Consider the following 15,647-nt stretch of genomic DNA (forward strand, 5'->3'; position numbering starts at 1 on the left):
CAAAACCTGTCCTGTTGTCGCGGCAGCTTCGCTCTTTGCCGTCCAGCCCCATAGCGTCAGAAGCGCGGAAAGGCCGAGCTCGCAGGAGTGAGTGAGATTGAGTTTTCCCACTTTCCGAGTACGTTCCACAAGCCGTTGTTTGCCCTGCGGTCTGGTTGGGCGTTGACAGTGTATGAGCACTCCTGGGAGGGGCACTGTATACGCAGGCGCCCAGAGTCTGAGTTTTTTACATTGTGAGATCGGCCCACGGTTGCGCACAGGGCTAAGGATGCCATCAAGATGCTGTGCTTGTCAGGGAACGTGCTCCCTTTGATCAAACTAACGGCATTGCGACGACGCTCTCTTCACCTCTTCATCACTCTAGCGCTCCTAAGAAAAGGGGCTCATAAAAGTGGTACGTAACAAACATTCCAAAAAAGAGTGGTACGTAACAAAACTTCTCATAAATATACCGTGTGCACCAGGATGCGTATGCAGTAGCGATATGCAACAGTTAACACGGTCGCCACACTTGGAGATGTTTCGTGCGCCACTTCAGTGGAGTGCCCAAGTGTGCCGTACAATGTTTCTGTTCTTGTCCAAGACACGATGCGCCGTTGTCCACGATTGCACACTGTCCAGCATATCCAGATGCCATCTGCGCATGTGACGACTCGCAACCATCCAAATCGATTGAGAGGTATGCTTGTAAGGCCCAGAGGTACGGAGAGACAAATTTCTCAGAGTGGAATGGTAGCTGCGGTTTTCAGGTAATCTTATGTCCATTTCATACCCGGTGGCCTACATTGAAGTCTGCTTGACCTTGTACCTACCGTACTGTTATTGAAACTGAATGCATCACGAACGATGCAGAACTTGACGATCCCCCGCCTTGATGGCGCGTTGCTTTTTTATTTCCGGAACCGGATCCATAAGGAGGACAAGCTAAGGTCTGTGAACGCTGTTCGGTGAATAGGATCGGGCTTAGAAGCCGCTTTCACATGTTTTCACGCGCGATGGACAGACGGCAGCATAACACCCGGACCCGTGTGACACGTGGCACTTTTCGTGTTCGTGGGTCTGGCCGGCATTAATGGGAGGGTGGCATTAGTAAATGCAGCACTAATGGGAGTCCCCCCCTGTACATAAATCAATGTTTCATGGTTCTTTTCATGTTTTAGGATGAGTGCGTCTTCCCTCTCCAAGAATCACACGAACATTCATTCACGAAAGAACAAGCGAAAGCACATCATCTCACCCTACCCACACGCACGCACACGACCGTCGCCACTGTTTCCGCTTTCGTCGACAACGACAAGAGTGCCGCGCGCTGAACGCGGCCTTCAACCTTCGCGTCCCTGTTTTTCTAACAGCCGCTGCCGTTCTCACGCATAACACACTCCTAACACACTCCGCACCTCACCAACTTGTCTTTAGCTATTCACAAAAAATGCAGGAAAGCTTGCGGCAAGAGACGGGACCAAGTAGAAAACGGCGAAAGATACGGTCTCCCGATGTGTTCATAAGCCATGCTGGCCCGGACAAGCTACACATCGCACGTCCTCTTTCCAAGAAATTGCATGCTCAAGGTTTAAATTGCTTCCTCGACAAAACCTCGATGGAGCCCGGGGATTGCGGACCATACGAAATGGAGACGGCTATGGAGTCTGCGAAGGTCGCTGTTTTCATTCTTTCTCCCGAGTTTGCAGCTCGAAAATGGACGATGAGGGAACTGCGTTGCTTCCTACGCCGACGGAGAGAGGCGATAGAGAGTGGGATGCGGGCACCGACACTGATTCCGGTGTTTTACAGATTAAGTATTCGGGAATGCAGAGAGCTGGAGCCCGATCGGTACCAGGATGATGAAGGAAAGAATATTTTTGAAGTGGAGAAGTTTTTTAGCGAGAAACGACAGCGCGAAGCGAGCACGGAACTGGTGAAGAGAGAGCTACAAGAGTTGGCAGATATCACTGGGATAGAAAACGACGAAGAGGCAACGAACGACCTGGAAGATGAATTCGGCCATCTTGCAAGGGAAAATCTTGTGAAACGAGTATCTCGGTGGGTGAAAAAGAAAAGTGAGGAGGACTCTAGTGATGAAGTGAGAGAAGTTTTGAATGCAAGTGGATGTACGTATGATTTGTTCAGGCCCTGTATACTCGCAGAGCTCAATCCCGAAGAAATATATCTGCAACTAAATTCTCGGGGGATCGATGGATCACCGAATACTTGTGAGGCGCGGCTAAAGGAGGCCGTGCTAAGTACCGATAGGAATACATATATAGGAGCGACGGCAACGGGGAAGGGCGGAGTCGGAAAGACATGCGCTCTTCGAGCGATTGCGCACGACGATGACGTCAAGGCTCGGTTTTCAGGCGGAGTGTACTTGATGTCTTTGGGGAAAGATGCCAACGTAGGGCGGCTGATTGAGCAACTGTGTATAGCCGTAGAGGCGTCTGGTGGCAACCAGGCGGCTGCGAAAATGCGAGAGCAAAGCGAGTTGAGCAGGGTACTGACCAAGATGCGAGCATGGTTCAACACACGTGTATGCCTGTTCATTATTGATGATTTGTGGGCCGTGAATGGTATAGATGCGTGTATTCTTCAGAAGTTGTCCACTCTCGCTGCCGCCACAGGAGACATGCGAGAGAGGAGGAGCAGGCTTCTGTACTCCACGAGGGACTCAAAGCTGAAACACGTCGGTAAGCAAGTGACTTTCGAGCCGAGGGAAAGGGAAGGGGGCGATTCAGTTCACATGCTCATGCTTGCGGGCGGGGCGAACCCGGAGGAAGCGAATGATCCGAGATGCAAAAAGGCCGTGAGTGAAATATTGAAAATGTGCGCTGGTTTGCCGCTTGCTCTGAACGTAGCCGGGACGGGTGTCAGGTACATGAGAGATAGATGGGAGGGAGAAAAGTCACAAGCGTGGGAGGCATACCTTTCGAAGATGAAGAGGCGTAACACGCTTCGTAGTGAGAGTCCAGAGGATGGGTATTCGTCGTTAGACGCGACATTACATGCGTCACTAGATATTGTGGAGTCCGGCATAGGGAGCGATGGGGAGAGGTTACGTCAGTTTTCGTTTCGAAAGATACATCGGAGTCTGTGTGTTATGAAGAAGCAAGACGGGATGCCTTTGGCGTTGGTAAGAGAGTTGTGGGAGATGGACTACGAATCGGCTGAAAAGTATGCGAAGCAGATGGAAAGGGTTGGATTAGTAGACCTTCATTACGACAAGGATTGTGAGTGGGTACGGATGCATGATCTGACGCACGATTTTGCGGTGCAGGAGGCGCAGAAGGAAGAAAGTGTAACGTTCTGGTATAAGAAGTTGGCAGATGTATGCAGGCAGGGAAGAGGACTGCTTGCTATAACTGAGAGCGAGGGCAGAGAGAGCAAGGATGCAAGAGAGAAGTATGTTTTCGAGAGCATATATCGCGTTCTGAAACAGGGCGGGTGTGTGGAGGAGCTTAAGAGACTATTTTTGAGTGCGCGATGGGTGAAGACAGTGATACAGAAAGGCGGGGTTTGGCAATACGGGGAAGCTGTAAAGGATCTAAGTAGCTTTTTGAGGAACACGGGAGGAAGCGAGAGCCTTTCAAGGGGTACGGGAGAAGAAGATTCGGTGTATGCTATGGAATTGATGATGAGAGCTGCACGACTGAGTGTACCTTTTTGTGGTGAAGGCAGTGCAGGGATTTACTTTCAACTGTACGGAAGAATCAAGCACAGGGCATCAGAATTGGGTAGCGTGCAAAGGATACTCGAGGAAATCGAGAGACACGCACCACGGCCGTGGGTGCGACCTGTGAGTGAGTGTGTAGAGCGAGCCGATGGAAGGTTGGTGGAGCAGATTGTTCTGCCATATTTCGGTTCCAGAGAAATTCAAGTGGGCATGGATTCCAGTGGTCAAGTGTATGGATGTCAGGTGAAGGAGTCCGGGGCAGAAGTAACAGTTTTCACGCAATCTGCTGAGAAGGAGACGAAGATTGTTCGATTAGAAGGCGAGTTCGAAACGGAGAGCCAGAGTCCAGGGGACGTTGAAGCAAGAAGTGTAACCTCTGAAGTGACTGAAAAAAAACGGAGCGTGACGAGAGCTACGTGCGCAACTTTCTGTGAGAGGAAGGGGTATGTTGTTGTGGGATGTGAAGACGGAACGTTAAGGCTGTGGAGTACGTCAGAGAAGAAAGTATTGAGGAGTTTCCACGGTCATAGGTCGAAAGTGGCTTGCGTTGCGATGAGTGGGGACGGAAGACTTGTAGTATCTGGATCGGAGGACAGCAAGAAGATTCGGGTGTGGGACGTGGAGACGGGAGCAAAGGTCGGGAAGGTGCTAGGTGGACACACGGGTCTTGTCTATAGCGTTGCGATGAGTGGGGACGGAAGACGTGTGGTATCTGGATCGCATGACGAGAGCGTGCGGTTGTGGGACGTGGAGACGGGAGCACAAGTCGGGGAGGCGTTAGTTGGACACACGAGTTCGGTGCTTTGCGTTGCGATGAGTGGGGACGAAAGACGTGTGGTATCTGGATCGGAGGACAGGAGCGTGCGGGTGTGGGACGTGGAGACGGGAGCACAAGTCGGGGAGGCGTTAGTTGGACACACAAGTTCGGTGCTTTGCGTTGCGATGAGTGAGGACGGAAGAATTGTGGTATCTGGATCCGGGGACAAGAGCGTGCGGGTGTGGGATGTGGAGACGGGAGTACAAGTCGGGGAGGCGTTAGTTGGACATACGGGTTATGTGTATAGCGTTGCGATGAGTGAGGACGGAAGACGTGTGGTATCTGGATCGAGGGGCAAGAGCGTGCGGGTGTGGGACGTGGAGACGGGAGCACAAGTTGGGGAGGCGTTAGTTGGCCACACGGATGGGGTGCTTTGCGTTGCGATGAGTGAGGACGGAAGACGTGTGGTATCTGGATCTGGGGACGTGCGGGTGTGGGACGTAGAGACGGGAGCACAAGTCGGGGAGGCGTTGGTTGGACACAAGAGGGAAGTGAATAGCGTTGCGATTAGTGGGGACGGAAGATGTGTGGTATCGGGATCGTTTGACAAGAGCGTGCGGGTGTGGGACGTGGAGAGAGGGATCACACTTTATGTCGGGAGGGTAAAGGATTTGGGAGAAATCAAGAGTCGGTTCCTGAGGACGGAAGACTTGGGTACTGGTGCTTCTCGCGCAGGACGAACATCACACATTTTTTCAAGGGAGGGAGGAATTGTGCAAAGGCGAGAGGATGGGTCTGAGGCTGTCTTGGCCGAGTTGGACGATCCAGAAGACTTGCAGATAGACCACGATCACGGGGTCGCAGTAGCAAGGGTGGGTCATCTGGTTGCTATCATGAAGCTAGTGGTGTAAATTGCGGAAAGCGATGGACGCTTGACGCCCGAGACATTAGTACTGCGTTGCAACTGTGCGAGGTGGTAGTGGGGAGGGTGTTTTTGTGTTGTTGTGAGTGAATGCGTGAGAAGCTTGGTTGACGGACGTTGCAGTGCCTGGATGTGTATGTATAAACTAGCGACGTGCTTCCCCTCATCACTCAGTAAACAAGTGTAGGGATACGAGCGGACCTGACGTGACATAAGTGTTTCATGGCGATGGCTTGTCCTCCACGCAGACAGCGGACTAAGAAACGTTCACGGCGGCATCAAGCGTTCGGACAGAAGCGACAGAGGTGCCACGCGGCAGGTCTCTGAAGGTACAGTATTGTGATGCATTGACACAGGTGTGCACGCACGGTGCACGCGGATTCGGGGTTGAGGTTAGCTGGGAATTGAAAGGATGGGAATTGAAAGGACCTGTACGCTTCTCAGGCGCGCTTTTATGCTCGCGGCCTCCCTAACGGCGACGTCCTCGTTCGCAGGCATGATCGCGCCGAGCGCGAAGGGACGTTGCGATCGCAAGAGTATTGGTTGCCTCGCGACGCAGGTACGATGGGCGCGTGTGCGGAGGGCGTGAACGACGGCGGATTTGACGGCGACCGGCGGGTGGTCGACAGGCGTGGCCGCGGTTGAAGACGGATGTACAGGTGGACAGGGGGACAGGGTTGCTTCGTTCGGAGTGTGAGCGATGCTTTTTGGTGAGGTGAGGTGGGTAAAGGTAGAGTGGGGAGGCAACGGAGGGGATCGGCCGGAAGAGTGTTGAAGGAAACGAGAAGATTTTTATGACCTACTGTAATGATTCTAGGCCCAGAGGCGCTTACCGTTAGCTTTTAGCCGAGCGATTAAATCGCCCGAAAGGATAGCCACTGTTATCCGTGGAGGTACAATTTCAATTACTTTTGAACGCATAATCATTACTCTTCGTGACTCCGCACTGTTGTCGTTTATGAAAAAGCAAAATATTTCGAAATACCCACACTTTTTCCGCTTGTGGCGATATGATATCGGCCTCGATTATCGTTCTCGACTCTTCTCTCGACTGCGATCGTAGTTTGCGGCGCATGAAATCCGAGCAAGTTGCTTCAAGCCTTTTCTTTTTCTTTATCACAGGGTATCATAAGGGCTTCAAGCATAGAAAAAAAGTTTCTCACGAAACACTTGTCGCTGTTAGTAGGCCTGCCGAAAGTGCCATAGAGAGTGTTTATTTCCACATTTCAATTGTACAACTAGCGGTCGTCCAATAGCGTCTCGTTCAAGCGCCGGTTTCTGGCAGCGTCAACCTCATTTGTTCATTCCTCGTTTCCTGCAACATGATTGGACAAGGTGAGACAGGATGGCCCCCAGATGCAACTGAACTCTGATTCTAACCGTCCCGTTGCCCGTTGCATTGCATATCAAACGGGCTGTACCTATCCGCCGAGAAAGTTACGGCGCCCCGCAGTGCACCCCTGTCGCAGTCCCCGTCCCGCCGTTTGCCGCCCCGAGAGCATCACCCACCTCCTTTCTTTGCTGCCATCATCATGCCGCACGTCACATGCACGTCGCACTGGAAAGAGGGCTCATGATAACAGCCATGAGGTCGAAGGCACGTTGTCGTCTCGCTGCTTCGGCGCCCACGCCCTCCGCTTAGTGCCCGAGATATTAGTACTGCGTTGCAACTGTGCGAGGTGGTAGTGGGGAGGGCTTTTTGTTTTGTTATGAATTCGTGAGAAGCCTGCTTGATGGACGTTGCAGTCCATGTATGCGTCAGTATGAAGTATCGACCTGCTTCCCTTTCAACACTCAGTAAACAACTCTAGAGGGATGCAAGCAGACTTGACGTGTAATAAGTGTTCCATGGCAAAGGCTTGTCCTCCACGCAGAGGGACGACTGAGAAACAATCACAGCAGCGTCAAGTATTCGGACAGAAGCGACAGAGGCGCCACCTCGCTCCCTCCCGGCACGCAGAAGATATTGTGATCCAATGACCCACGCCAATGACCCACGTGGGTTTGGTGCCCACGGATTCAACATGGAGGTTAACTGACGAGTGAAGGGATATCGCTGTCTCTCAGCAGTCAAGTGAACTCTTGTGCTCACTATAATATCTTGAGCAATAACGTGCAGGCACCTGGCCATCAGATGCGTCAGTCGCGTGCGAGAAAAGATGTAGAGGTAGTTGTATTGGTGAAATCAAGGGTGTGTTGATTAGAGCAAGCGTTGCCGACCGGCTCAAGGCAGGGCGCGAGTCTCAAAGTTGAGAGGATATTGATACACGTGCACAGGTCGCACAGGTGCACACGTGTGAGAAGAAAAAAGGCAAACGAGACCATAACATTCAAGTTTACCATAAACTTGGCCTTCTATGTACAGTACCCTTGGGTACTCTTCACGACGTGCAGACACTGTTTCGCTGCCGTTCCCCTCCTCCTTTCTGCCCCACCTCCTTCGTGCTGCCAACAAGCAGCGGCCTGCCAAGTTTCTGCCATCCGACAACCTCCTTCCACCTGCACCCTCTCCGCGAGCGCCCTCGTCCGCCGCACCAGCCGCTCGTTCTCGCGCTCCACCCCGCGCATCCACGCCGTCTTCCGCGCCTCCCGCATCACACCACCAGGTGGCCGGGCGCGCGTGTTGATCGCGCACACCCGCTGGGCGGCCGCATACGCGCCGCGCCATCATGAGGCACGTTGCAAACCTGATCCGGACCCCGGTCCGGATCTCGATCCCCGCTCCCCCGCGGCAACGAGGCGACTGGTGCGAGGCATGACAGTGTAAGGCGGCGGGCGGTCGCAGGAGACGCGCGGGCGGGCGATAAGGGCACGTTGGAAAAGCCGGAGGATTAGCCCGGGCGGGAAGGCTCTGAGGGCGGTGAGGGAATGCGGAGCGGAGGGCGGAGGATGATGACGAAAGGCGGCGTGACGTACATTGAGACTAATATCTACGCGGGGTGCCACGGGAGGCGGCACTGTGTGTATACAGTGCTGCATACTATGCACAACACATAACGTATGTACAGTACGATGCTCAGGCGGGTGCAGTGCATACGGGACTGTATGTATGTATGTATGTACAACGCATAACGTATGCACGATGCTAAGACGGTGCAGTGCATACAGCGTTCCCCTTTTGTAGTACGCGCGGCCGCAACATTTGAAAGGCAGCAATGCGGCACGCCGCCACAGGACCCAGGACCCAGGACCCAGGACGCCAACAATTCAACAATTTCGTTATTTCTCGGCCCCCCTTCTCTCACACGTGTATTCCATTGCCCCCCAACGTCACCCACCGCCCAAATCTTGCCACCGAGCGACATCGCAGCCCGAGCAGCCATTCTTCTTCTCTACCCTTGCCCAACGCCTATATTAACATACCGCTCCTTGAGGAGTTCCTTGAGGAGCGAGGCGCAGTTTGAGGTAGAACTACCCCACAACACATCAACACACCACCTACTATATCCCACATCGATCCAACTCCCTACCCCCCCTCACCAACCGCCCCCGCGCGAAGGAAGGTCACAGCCTCCTCGCCCAGTGGCTTTTCGTGCTTGCGCCTCTCGGGCGTAGCGCGGTGCAAGCGCCTTTCGGTCCGGAATAGGTGCGGCCGACCTTGGCCTTTGTTGTTCAGCATTTCATAGCACTACCTGCACGTTTCGGAGTTTTTCGGCCGAAAACTATCCTCGCTGTTGCTAGTGGGTACAGAGTACTCTTTCGCCCAATACAGCACTAAATATATGTACGACATGTTGCCAAGAAATGCGTATGCAATAGCGATATGCAACAGTTAACACGGTTGCCACGCTTGGAGATGTTTCGTGCGCCACTTCAGTGGAGTGCCCAAGTGTGCCGTACAATGTTTCTGCTCTTGTCCGAGACACCATGCGCTTTTGTCCACGATTGCACACTGTCCAGCATACCCAGATGCCATCTGCGCATGTGACGACTCTCAACCATTCTCCAAATCGATAGAGGGGTATGCTTTTAAGGCCCAGAGATACGGAGAGACAAATTTCTCAGAGTGGAATGGTAGCTGCGGTTTTCGGGTAATCTCATGTCCATTTCAAACCTCGTGGCCTACATTGAAGTCCACTTACCTTTGTACCTAACTTAACCTTGTACCTATCGTACTGTTATTGAAACTGAATGCATCACGAACGATGCAGAACTTGACGGTCCCCCGCCTCCCCCGCCTCCCGGTGATGTGCACTGGTTTTGAGTAATGCGACCGTGAATCGCACCATGCGCGCTGTGCTCCCGCACGCGTGCTACTTGTATGACACCTGGGTTAGGGGCATACCTTTTAGTGCACAAGCCACGAACATCGATCCAGTATGTTCTGGGAGAGGGCGAGAGCGCAGGATAGGAGTACGTTTTCGAGAAACATATACCGTGTTCTGGGATAGGGTGGGTGTGTAGACGAGCTGAAGAGACTATTTTTGAGTGCGCGATGGGTGAAGAAAGTAGTACAGAGAGGAGAGGCGGGGTTTGGCAATACGAAGAAGCTTTAAAGAGATTGAGTAGAGACTTGAACGGGAAAAGAGGAAGCGGGAAGGCGGGAAGGGGACGGGTCGATGAGGACGCAGTGGATGCAATGATTTTAATGATGCGGGCTGCGCGACTGAGTGTACGATTATGTCGTGAAAACAGTGCCGGGATTTACTTTCAGCTGTATGGGTGAGTGAAGCACAAGGCACGGGATTCAGATTGTGTACGAAAGATGCTGGAGGAAATCGAGAGATACGCACCACGGCCGTGGGTGCAGCCTGTGAGTGGGTGTGTAGCGCGAGCCGATGGAAGGTTGGCGGCGCAGATTGTTCTGCCATATTACGGTGCGCGAAACGTTCAAATAGGTATGGATTCCAGCGGTGAAGTGTATGGATGTCAGTTGAGGTCGTCCGGGGCAGAAGTAACAGTTTTCACGCAATGTGCTGAGAAGGAGACGAAGATTGTTCGATTAGGAGGCGAGTTAAAAACGGAGAGCCAGAGCGCAGGGGACGTTGAAGCAAGAAGGGCAACCTCCGAAGTGACTGCAGAAACCCGAGTGTGACGAGAGCTACCTGCGCAACTTTCTGTGAGAGCAAGGGGTACGTTGTTTTGGGATGTGAAGACGGGACGTTGAAGCTGTGGAGTACGTCGGAGAGGAAAGTATTGAGAAGTTTCCACGGTCATAGGTCGGTACTGTAGTGGGTTGCGTTGCGATGAGGGGAGAAGGAAGACGTGTGGTGTCTCGAGCGGGGGTTTACAGTGACCCGGTCACCCCAATTTTATGTCAACCAGAGCAATAAAAGGCAAGCAAGGTTATCCGGGGAAATGTCTCCTCCTCCCTCGGGTCTCGTCGCGTCTACAGTGACCCGGTCACCCCACTTTATGTCAACTACAGAGTAGAGCAAACTCTGGTGCGCGCCCCTCCGCTGCGCCGTCGTCGGTAGAATAGTGATTAATCATTAATTCTACAATGGTACGTACCCTAAATCATCATCAGCCAACAATCGAGCGATGGTGGAGGTCATAGAGCCATTTCATTGGACTGTTGGCTTTCTCCAAATTACAGCCAAATTACAGACAAGAGCCTGCGCTCAACATGGCCGTGTAAACGTTATGCTTTCCTCCAAGTTGGTTTGGTGTGACGTCAACACAGTTGTGAGGGAATTTTAGTGCAAAATTACATTTTGCAGTACTGTAGTGGGAGATGTTATACTGTAGTGGGAGATTTTATATGAATTTTAGGGAAGCGCGCGCAGACTGTCTGGGAAATCCGGGCCGGATGCGTGGATGCTTCTAGAAGGGATGGGGAGGAAATCAAAGCGTGGAAGGTGGCCGAGTGTCGACAGATCGGACACACCGGACTCTACGGCGAGACTCAACACCCCACTTTCCCAGAAAACACCACCAACCCCCTTCGACCGAACAACAACAATACGTAAATCAACGTTTCATGATTCTTTTCATGCTTTACGATTAGTGCGTCTTTCCTCGCTGGAATCACACGAACATTCATTCACGAAAGAACAAGCGAAAGCACATCAGCTCACCCTACCCACACGCACGCACACGACCGTCGCCACTGTTTCCGCTTTCGTCGACAACGACAAGAGTGCCGCGCGCTGAACGCGGCCTTCAACCTTCGCGTCCCTGTTTTTCTAACAGCCGCTGCCGTTCTCACGCATAACACACTCCTAACACAATCCGCACCTCACCAACTTGTCTTCAGCTATTCACAAAAAAATGCAGGAAAGCTTCCAGCAAGAGGCGGGACCAAGTAGAAAACGGCGAAAGATACAGTCTCCCGATGTGTTCATAAGCCATGCTGGCCCGGACAAGCTACACATCGCACGTCCCCTTTCCGAGAAATTGCAAGCTCAAGGTTTAAATTGCTTCCTCGACAAAACCTCGATGGAGCCCGGAGACTGCGGAGAGGATGAAATGACTCAAGCTATGGAGTCTGCGAAGGTCGGTGTTTTCATACTTTCTCCCGAGTTTGCAGCTCGAAAGTGGACGATGAGGGAACTGCGTTGCTTCCTACGCCGACGGAGTGGGATGCGACCACCGATATTGATTCCGGTGTTTTACAGACTAAGTATTCGGGAATGCAGAAAGTTGGAGCCCAATCGGTACTCGGATGATGAAGGAAATAATATTTTTCAAGTTGAGGAGTTTTTTAGCGAGGAACGACAGCACGAAGCGAGCACAGATACGGTGAAGGGGGAGCTACAAGAGCTGGCAGGTATCACTGGGATTGAAAATGAAGAAAGGGCAACAAACCTGCTGGAAGATGAATTCGGCCCTCTTGCAAGGGCACATCTTGTGGAGCGAGTGTTTCTGTGGGTGAAAAAGAAAAGTGAGGAGCAAGAAGACGACCGCCTTCACGATCGTATTCTACGACCCAGCACGAGCATCGATACTCGCGCGGCAGTCGAGCAAGAAGCGGACCACCTTCACGATGGTGTTCAACAAGTAAGCGCGGCCGTCGAGTCGATCAGGGGAGGAAGGGGTGATGTGTTCAGGGCGTCAATAAGAGCCGAACGTAATCCTGCGTCGATATGTGTGAAGCTTGATTCTAAGGGGAACGATGGATTCCCGAACACGTGTGAGTCGCTTCTAAAAGCGGCTGTGCTACGGAGAGATAGGAACGAGCAAGTGGGTGCGACAGCAGTGGGACAGGGTGGAGTCGGGAAGACATGTGCCCTACGAGCGATTGCGCATGATGTTGAGATTAAGGCGGAGTTTTGGGGAGGAGTGTACTTCATGTCATTGGGGAAAGACGGAAACGTGGGAGGGCTGATTGAAGAACTGTGCCTGATTGTGGAAGCGTCCGGTGGCAACCAGACTGCTGCGAAAATGCGAGAGGAGAGGGATTTTAGAAGGGTGTTAGCGAAGGTACAAGCGTGGTTTTGTAGTCATGTGTGTCTGTTCATCATTGATGATGTGTGGGTGGTGAATGATATAGACGCGAATATCCTTCAAAAGTTGTCTGTTCTCGCTGACACTGCGGGGGGCAGCGGGGAAAGGAGGAGCAAACTACTGTACTCCACGAGGGATAGGGAGCTGCGTCAGCTTGGGGAGCGGGTTGCTTTCGAGCCGAGAGAGACAGAAGGGAAAGAAGCAGTTGACATGCTTGTGCACGCGAGTGGGGCGAATCGAGGGGAAGTGGAAGATGCGAGATGCAAGGAGGCCGTGAGTGAAATACTGGAAATGTGTGGCGGATTGCCGCTTGCCCTGAATGTGGCAGGAACGAGTGTGAGGTACATGAGGGAAAGATGGGAGGAAGAAGTATCAGAAGCATGGGGGGAGTACCTTTCGAGGATGAAGAGGCGTAACACGATTCGTGGGGAGAGTCCGAAGGACGGATATTCGTCGTTGGATGGGACATTGCATACGTCACTAGATATCCTGGAGTCAGATGTGGGAAGGAGTGGGGAGACATTTGGTGATATTTCGTTTCGAAAGATACACCGGAGTCTGTGCGTTATGAAGAAGCAAGACCGGATACCTTTGAGTTTGGTTGGAGATTTGTGGGAGCTGGACGAGGTGGAGACGGAATGGTATGCAAAGGAGATGGAAAGGGTTGGATTAGTGGAACTGCAGTATAAGAAGGGCTGTGGTGGGTTGCGGGTGCATGATCTGACGCACGATTTTGCGGTGCAGGAGGCGCAGAAGGAAGAAAGTGTAATGGTCTGGTACAAGAAGTTGGCAGATGTATGCAAGCAGGGAAGAGGACTGCTTGCTATAACTGAGAGCGAGGGCAGAGAGAGCAAGGATGCAAGAGAGAAGTATGTTTTCGAGAACATATATCGCGTTCTGAGACAGGGCGGGTGTGCTGAGGAGCTGAAGAATCTATTTTTGAAAGCGCGATGGGTGAAGACAGTGATACAGAGAGGAAGTGTGTGGCAATACGAGGAAGCTGTAAAGGATCTAAGTAGCGTTTTGAGGAACAGGGGAGGAAGCGAGAGCCTTTTAAGGGATACGGGAGAAGAAGATTCGGTGTCTGCGATGGAATTGATGATGAGAGCTGCGCGACTGAGTGTACTGTTTTGTGGTGAAAGTAGTGCCGGGATTTACTTTCAACTGTACGGAAGAATCAAGCACAAGGCATCAGAATTAGGTAGCGTGCAAAGGATACTCGAGGAAATCAAGAGATACGCACCACGGCCGTGGGTGCGGCCTGTGAGTGAGTGTGTAGCGCGAGCCGATGGAAGGTTGGTGGAGCAGATCGTTCTGCCATATGCGAGAGGTGCAATTCAAGTGGGCATGGATTCCAGTGGTGAAGTGTATGGATGTCAGGTGGAGTTCTCCGGGGCAGAAGTAACAGTTTTCAGGCAATCTGCTGAGAAGGAGACGAAGATGGTTCGATTACAAGGCGAGTTCGAAACGGAGAGCCAGAGCGCAGGGGACGTTGAAGCAAGAAGTGTAACCTCCGAAGTGACTAGAAAAAAACGGAGCATGACGACAGCTACGTGCGCAACTTTCTGTGAGAGGAAGGGGTATGTTGTTGTGGGATATGAAGACGGGACGTTAAGGCTGTGGAGTACGTCGGAGAGGAGAGTATTGAAAAGTTTCCGCGGTCATAGGTCGGAAGTGCGTTGCGTTGCGATGAGTGGGGACGGAAGACGTGTGGTATCTGGATCGGAGGACATGAGCGTGCGGGTGTGGGATGTGGAGACGGGAGCACAAGTCGGGGAGGCGTTAGTTGGACACACGAGGGAAGTGCTTTGCGTTGCGATGAGTGGGGACGGAAGACGTGTGGTATCTGGATCGTATGACGAGAGCGTGCGGGTGTGGGACGTGGAGAGGGGAGCACAAGTCGGGGAGGCGTTAGTTGGACACACGAGGGAAGTGCTTTGCGTTGCGATGAGTGGGGACGAAAGACGTGTGGTATCTGGATCGTGGGACATGAGTGTGCGAGTGTGGGACGTGGAGAGGGGAGCACAAGTTGGGGAGGCGTTAGTTGGACACACGAGGTCGGTGTATAGCGTTGCGATGAGTGGGGACGGAAAACGTGTGGTGTCTGGATCGTTCGACAAGAGCGTGCGGGTGTGGGACGTGGAGACGGGAGCACAAGTCGGGGACGCGTTGGTTGGACATACGGGTATGGTGAATAGCGTTGCGATTAGTGGGGACGGAAGACGTGTGGTATCTGGATCGATGGTCGACAGCGTGCGGGTGTGGGACGTGGAGAGGGGAGCACAAGTTGGGGAGGCGTTAGTTGGACACACGAGGTCGGTGTATAGCGTTGCGATGAGTGGGGACGGAAAACGTGTGGTGTCTGGATCGTTCGACAAGAGCGTGCGGGTGTGGGACGTGGAGACGGGAGCACAAGTCGGGGACGCGTTGGTTGGACATACGGGTATGGTGAATAGCGTTGCGATTAGTGGGGACGGAAGACGTGTGGTATCTGGATCGTGGGACACGAGCGTGCGGGTGTGGGATGTGGAGACGGGAGCACAAGTCGGGGAGGCGTTGGTTGGACACACGGATGAGGTGGATAGCGTTGCGATTAGTGGGGACGGAAGACGTGTGGTATCTGGATCGTATGACAAGAGCGTGCGAGTGTGGGACGTGGAGACGGGAGCACAAGTCGGGGAGGCGTTAGTTGGACACACGGGCGAGGTGTGGAGCGTTGCGATGAGTGGGGACGGAAGACGTGTGGTATCTGGATCCGTGGACGAGAGCGTGCGTGTGTGGGACGTGGAGACGGGAGCACAAGTCGGGGAGGCGTTAGTTGGACACACGGGTTATGTGTATAGCGTTGCGATGAGTGAGGACGGAAGACGTGTGGTATCTGGATCGGATGACAAGAGCGTGCGGGTGTGGGACGT

General features: G+C 52.9%; 4 protein-coding genes across 4 annotated transcripts; 2 read left to right on the plus strand and 2 right to left on the minus strand.

Moving 5' to 3' along the window:
- Window positions 1–1,429: 1,429 nt before the first annotated feature.
- Window positions 1,430–5,332, plus strand: CHC_T00008694001 (WD40-repeat containing protein). The gene has a single exon (XM_005717481.1). The coding sequence runs from the start codon at window positions 1,430–1,432 to the stop codon at window positions 5,330–5,332; it is 3,903 nt and encodes a 1,300-aa protein (XP_005717538.1).
- Window positions 5,333–6,699: 1,367 nt separating this feature from the next.
- Window positions 6,700–7,029, plus strand: CHC_T00005884001 (hypothetical protein). Its single transcript, XM_005717482.1, has one exon. It carries the CDS (start codon window positions 6,700–6,702, stop codon window positions 7,027–7,029), a length of 330 nt encoding a protein of 109 aa, XP_005717539.1.
- A 2,732-nt stretch (window positions 7,030–9,761) lies between these two features.
- CHC_T00005885001 (hypothetical protein) lies at window positions 9,762–10,154 on the minus strand. The gene has a single exon (XM_005717483.1). The coding sequence runs from the start codon at window positions 10,152–10,154 to the stop codon at window positions 9,762–9,764; it is 393 nt and encodes a 130-aa protein (XP_005717540.1).
- Window positions 10,155–10,212: 58 nt separating this feature from the next.
- Window positions 10,213–10,500, minus strand: CHC_T00005886001 (hypothetical protein). The gene has a single exon (XM_005717484.1). The coding sequence runs from the start codon at window positions 10,498–10,500 to the stop codon at window positions 10,213–10,215; it is 288 nt and encodes a 95-aa protein (XP_005717541.1).
- Between the last annotated feature and the right edge of the window lie 5,147 nt (window positions 10,501–15,647).

The sequence above is a fragment of the Chondrus crispus genome, genomic scaffold (genome assembly GCF_000350225.1).
Source record: "Chondrus crispus Stackhouse genomic scaffold, scaffold_321, whole genome shotgun sequence".
NCBI lineage: Eukaryota > Rhodophyta > Florideophyceae > Gigartinales > Gigartinaceae > Chondrus > Chondrus crispus.

Excerpts from the sequence above, each read along its gene's own strand:
- CHC_T00005885001 (XM_005717483.1), bottom strand. The coding sequence starts at position 10,154 with ATGGCAGAACAATCTGCGCCGCCAACCTTCCATCGGCTCGCGCTACAC.
- CHC_T00005886001 (XM_005717484.1), bottom strand. The coding sequence starts at position 10,500 with ATGACCGTGGAAACTTCTCAATACTTTCCTCTCCGACGTACTCCACAG.
- CHC_T00008694001 (XM_005717481.1), top strand. The coding sequence starts at position 1,430 with ATGCAGGAAAGCTTGCGGCAAGAGACGGGACCAAGTAGAAAACGGCGA.
- CHC_T00005884001 (XM_005717482.1), top strand. The coding sequence starts at position 6,700 with ATGCAACTGAACTCTGATTCTAACCGTCCCGTTGCCCGTTGCATTGCA.